The following is a 5,548-nucleotide window of genomic DNA, read 5'->3' on the forward strand; positions in this document are numbered from 1 at the left end:
AGGTGTCACCCCGGCGCGGGTCCGGCAGCGCCGAGCGGCGGAGGGGCGGGAGGGAGCTTGGGCCGAGCTGAGGGGGCTGGGGGTGCCCCCGGGGCGGCGCGGCAGGGAGAGAGCCTCGGCGTGCCCTTTCGGTCCCGAAGTTGCCAGGCTGTTAAAAAACTCGCTGTTGAAGGGACTCGTTTTCTGGTGTCGCTCTCTGCTGAGCTCCCGTAGCGTATCGCGCAGTTCGAGTAACAGGTTGTAGCTCGGCATCTTGGCTGTTGAAGAAATACTTTCCTTATGCCTAACGGCAAAGCTGTCGGCTTTTGAGACGTGGAACCCGTCCACACTTTAGTGCTGGAGCATTACCTCCGTTTTTGAAATCTAAAAACCCCGATTCACTTATGACTTGAGTTTTCAGCTGTGTTTTACATCTCAGCAGCGCAAAGCACAGAAGGGTTCTAGAAACAACGTCAAGCACGAGGAATTTCGGGACAAATCCTCCACCCTGGCTGTATAGTTAGCTGCTTTTGCATTTTCTGATAGCGGGAAGGTAGATAAAGTACCTGGCTCTGATGGTTCTTGGCTCATTCCTTCTGCCATGCTGTTTTACTGTAGTTATTCCAGTAGAGCTGTGTGTGAAGCCTCCCCATCACCTGGAAAAATGGAAAACAACTGTTACTCTAGAAATTTTCTCTCCTTGGAGTAATTGTCATCCTGGGCAGTGTCTTGCGCTGGTTCTTGATGACACACCCGAGCGAGAGGCGTGGGAACAGGAGAAGGAAGAGAGACTGCTTTGAGTTCGGGTGCTGAAAGAGTTATTTGTTAGACCATTGTTAGAGCCACCACAAGGCCTGACCACGTCCCAGCCAACCTCAGCTGAGACTGAAAGGGCTTCATTCATGTTCTCCACTTGCTCACAAGTTGACTGTTGAGCACAGCTTGCATTCTTATTGGGGCTCCTGCCCAGAGAGCTCTATTTCACACATACTCTCTTTAAGGCCTGTATGAATCCTTTGCAGCTGCAGTATAACGTAGTGTGATGCATTAACTTTATATAAGCTTTCTCTCTTCATCCATGTTATGCATATAATATATAGTGAGGTGGAGAGTCAATACTTCGCTGGCTGGGTCTCCTGGGAAGCTGGAAAAAGGTCGAGGAAAAAAACAAACCTAAGAGCCAAAGTATGAGAATTGATACAAAAAGATTTTGCTACTTAATGTTTGTTTGAAGAGTGTGGAGAGATGCAGCAGAAAATCAAAATCAGCAAAAGTGAGTGAGAGTGGGCTTGAGGGTCCACTAAACAGACAGATTTGCCAGTGGAAGAGAGGGAAGCATACATGGAAAACTTCACAGAGAATACCATAAAACCAGACGTGTAACATAGCTCTGTAATGGAGGAGGGTGATTTTGTATGAGGTTTATAAATGTAAATTATGTAGATGATGTAAAAGGAATGATGTAAAATATATTGACATCAAATAATATTTCCTTGCTTAACACATGTTGTATAATTACTAAAGTGTTTCCTACTGCGTTTTGGGAGAGACTTTATTTTGAGCTGCTTTGCAAAAAAAATGTAAAATCACTCTCAGAATGCAGTCTGACCTATGAATCTGTTTACAGTCAGACTGCACAAAGTATTTTTGAAAATTTGACTTCCGGAGAAGTTTTGGCAGCCATTGCCCCCATACAACAGCATAGAGTACTCATCACTGATTAATTAGAAAGGAGGGGGAAAAAAAAAATCCTTGTTACAGTCAAAGAGGCCTTCTGATAGCAACCACCACTGTTGCATGTAAGACCAGCATTCCTTTCTCATTTGCACAAGGAACATCAACAACAAGGGGCTGAAGTGGTCAAGGGTGAAGGAGACTGACTCACTGCTCTTCAGGAAACAAGAGTGCTAAAGCTGCAACAGGCACAGCTGAGCCGGCACAGCCAAAGAGGCGCAGATCTTCCAAAAGTGACTGAAGTTGTGATACCAGACTGAGTATTTTTCTGCGTCAGGGTCATTTCAGAGGGCTACACCAGATTTCTGTTTCTTTGTTTTTCCTTCCTTGAAATCACACAGGTCAAGAGAGTCCTTTCTGTGCGAACCACAAACCTGAACACTTTCTTCTGTGTAACAGTAGCCGATCAGTCCCATCTGAACCAGCGCTGCATTATCATCCTTTGCCTGGCACATAGAGTACTCACTGTGAGGGTTTCTTTTCTATCATCAGGTCTTGATTCCTCACCTGCTGCCTCTTGCTGTATCTGTCCATAGGCAACAATGGAGGAACAGGTACTACCTGTGCTAGATTTTCCAGTTACTTAAATTCCTGCTGGTAAAGAGTGGCCTTAGTGGCATTTACAGACTATTACACTGCTGTCTGTGAAATCACCTCCTCACAACTGGAACATTAGCAGAGTGTTTCTGCTTGTTTGTTTATTCCTAAACACCTGAAAATACAGTCCAGAAGTTGTCTTCATTAGCAACCTGCACATTGTGCCCACTGTTCTCTACTGACAAGGCTGCCAATTTTTCCTCTGCCCATCCTGGGTGATTTTGGGGCATTCAGGAAGATCCTCTCCTGCCTCAGATTTCTTCTGAGAAACACAGGGCAAAAAATGTCACCTTTTTTTTTTTTTTTTTTTAAGGTTCTTTCTAATGTCTCTCCATATATACAAGTATGAAGGAAATCTTGTCATGACCTATGGTTTAAGGCAACTTCAACTGTATGGTGAGTTGAAGTGGTCTAGAAAAGGAAAAATAGTTGGTGCACCAGAATGCCATGTAAGGTCATTTAAAAGACATGAGGAAAGAATCCTGGGCTTCTGATGTTTGGATCGATCCCTAAAAGTTGTCTACTCTCAGACAGAATAAATTACCTGATAACTGTGTGTGAAATTGTCAAAGGAGTTTTCACTGAATCATCTTTTGGCTGATACTTTTTTTCCTGCACACCTTTCTGGGGGAATATTTTGTTGCATATTTTGATTCCTGTGTGTTGCTTTTTATTTTATAGAATAGACTGATTTAATAATTCCATGTAATTTTTAATGTATTTCCCTTCTTACTGTGCATCTTCATGAACTTTTCTTTGTACTTTTCCTGCCTCATCCACCTATATTTTTTGTTCTCTTTTGTGTTATTTTGCCAAGGTTTCCTTTCTGTTCCCTCTACTCATCCCATCTGTTCTCTGTCTCTCTCTCATGGATGTATGGGCATCAGGAGATGTCAGTGGTACACATGCCTACACCACCCATCTACATTTTGGATTTTGAGTACCCACAAATAGGAAGTATTTTTTTACTCGCATCCAAAATATGTTTAGTTTCCTACTTACCTCATGTGTTAGGAGGCAATAGCAACATTGATATTTACTGGATTAAATGTAACTTTAGCTATTAGGACAGTAATTGACTGTAAGAGAGTAATGCAGTTTGTTATTGGAAGATTAAAATAGATTTTCTGGTTTAATGACCGTCCACACCTGTTTATGATCATGGAAAATTTAGGTCTCTGAAAGAGTCACATTTGGAGCACCCGTGGGCACGTTAACGTGTCGTCCACCCTCATGGCTGATGCCCAGGCATCCTTCTCAGGGCCTCTGCACAGCCTGTGCAGCTGCCTGGGCCTGGCAGGACCCTCGCCTCTTGCCTAAGCACACGAACATTGATTACTTTTTTTCTTCCAGCTTTGGAGGGCAAATTTTAGTCATCTCTACAAGCCAAGTAGTAAGCTAGTTCCTTGCCCGGACTGCAGGTCTGGCTCTGCAGGAAGCTTACACAGAGAGATGTGTGTGGTGTGAGACCCAGCTTTTGTCATGGAATGGCCCAGTGTTGTGCAATTTTAGTCTGAAACAGGTAGCAAATTTCAAAGATGATAATTTTTTTTGTTTAAAGAAAAAAAAAATTAAGCGTTATTTTTGTCTTGGGCAATGATTTTTCTTTGCACACTGTTTTTCATGGGCAAGATACTTTATATAAACCAATATGCTTGATTAACTGAATTTGCAGAAATCCAGATGCAGTTCTGTGAAAGCTATGCCACCAACCATTTAAAAAAGAAGGGAGGGAAGGAGTGAGATGTGATTTGGACCAGATCAAGTGTTCTATATTGTATGCTATTTTGATGAGAGTATGACTTCTGAGAAAGCAGTGAGCAACAGGAAGTATTTATGGGAGTATTCCAGGTCTCATAGCATTCAGATTACATGCTCTGAGTTATTCACTGAATAAAGTTGTATGAGATGCCGTCTTCAAGCATAATTTAACTGCTCCATCTAACGGATGGTAGTTTGAAAAGACTGGCTGATCTGGTGACTTAATTGCTTTCAGCTTGACTTATGTTCCTTAATTTTTGAGTTGTCATCTTTTTTCTAAACTGGTGATATGGTAGTAACTTTTTTTCAATTGGATGATGTATTATTTCTTTGAGAAGTAGTAAGAATCACGGAGTCAGTTTTGTGGATTTAATTTCTCTGTGTATTTGTTAGACCATAGTAGAGTGAAGGTGTATGAGGTGCTGGTATTGCACACGAGTCACGTGATGCCCCTGGAAAATTTCAGAAGGAAAAACATAGCCTAATACTTTTCTTTTAAGAGAATGTTCCAAGTAATGTTAGATGGAGCAGGTTCACAAAGTGATCTTGCGTGAGGAAGGTGGAGGGACGTGAGTCTCCAAATGAGAACAGTAGCTCTCAGTCCTGTAATGTTTGTTGCATGGAGAACAGAGGTATAAACAAGCAAGAATGTCATCTTCTACATCAGTGTGACTGAGACTGTCTCAAGTTGAGCTGCGCAATATTTCTTGAAAGTTTTGTATTCTAAATTAAGAGCTTTTATTGTAGCATTTTTGGTGAAGTTGATTCCTGAAGACTCCATTGTGTCTTGGGACAACTGTATGAACAGTTTAATAGCAATTAAAATCCCTAAAAAAAAAAAAAGTAGATGTATTTTTAAATATCTCAGAGGCCTCTTTTGGCCTCTAGCTTTTAATATTTTTCAATTAATGTAGTGTTGGGGTTTTTGTTTGTGTATGTGTGTGCACTGCCAGAAATCTCCTCATTACTTACACTGTGATCAAGTAAACTCTGGCCATTTTCTTGAAAGAACTTACATAGGCTATGTTTCTGTACTGTTTCTCTGTAAAAAATGTGTTTTGAGACCCATGAATTATCATCCTTCAGTTTGCCAATCTTCTCTTGAAAAGAAGAACCGTAGGACAAGACATTAAAACATGTTCTGATGCATAATATATATAGTATTATTTCTGCTTGAAATTCTTGTTCTCCCCTGTGCTGTATGTTCCCTTGCTGACATTTTCATTGTTGGGTCACACTCAGCTGCTGAATGTATGAGGTTTTGGGGGATGGTGGTTAGGTTTTTTTTTGGTTTACTGTGTCATTACCTCTGACAAAAAGAACTAGAAAGAGTGATCTTGTGGTTAAGGTGCTAAATGACACATGGGGTGAATGAGATTCGTGTTCTTGCTCTCTTAGTCTTTCCCTTTATTAACTAGTATTTTTGTGTCATCTTCACATGCACAAAGTGAAGATGACATGTTTCTTCCCCTTCCCG

At 41.4% G+C, this 5,548-nt stretch overlaps 2 protein-coding genes across 7 annotated transcripts in view; one reads left to right on the forward strand and one right to left on the reverse strand.

The window, feature by feature from the left end:
* The window catches only part of SOWAHC (sosondowah ankyrin repeat domain family member C), a 4,532-nt gene extending 4,280 nt beyond the window's left edge, over positions 1-252 (reverse strand). The window contains exon 1 of the mRNA XM_026845859.1: positions 75-252. Within this exon, the coding sequence (XP_026701660.1) occupies positions 75-252 (178 nt within the window). The remainder of the gene's footprint in view (positions 1-74) is intronic.
* A 953-nt stretch (positions 253-1,205) lies between these two features.
* The window catches only part of SEPT10 (septin 10), a 30,000-nt gene continuing 25,657 nt past the window's right edge, over positions 1,206-5,548 (forward strand). For 4 of the 6 annotated variants that reach the window (XM_026849541.1, XM_026849531.1, XM_026849502.1 and 1 more), the window contains exon 1: positions 2,789-2,863. In XM_026849541.1, the coding sequence (XP_026705342.1) occupies positions 2,804-2,863 (60 nt within the window). In that variant the 5' untranslated portion in view covers positions 2,789-2,803. Of the gene's footprint in view, positions 1,253-2,174; positions 2,268-2,623; positions 2,707-2,788; positions 2,864-5,548 lie in introns of those variants that run through there. The other 2 variants (XM_026849523.1, XM_026849513.1) reach the window with 2 other exon arrangements.

The sequence above is a fragment of the Athene cunicularia genome (assembly GCF_003259725.1).
Source record: "Athene cunicularia isolate RWA chromosome 1 unlocalized genomic scaffold, athCun1 chr1_part1, whole genome shotgun sequence".
NCBI classification, from domain to species: domain Eukaryota; kingdom Metazoa; phylum Chordata; class Aves; order Strigiformes; family Strigidae; genus Athene; species Athene cunicularia.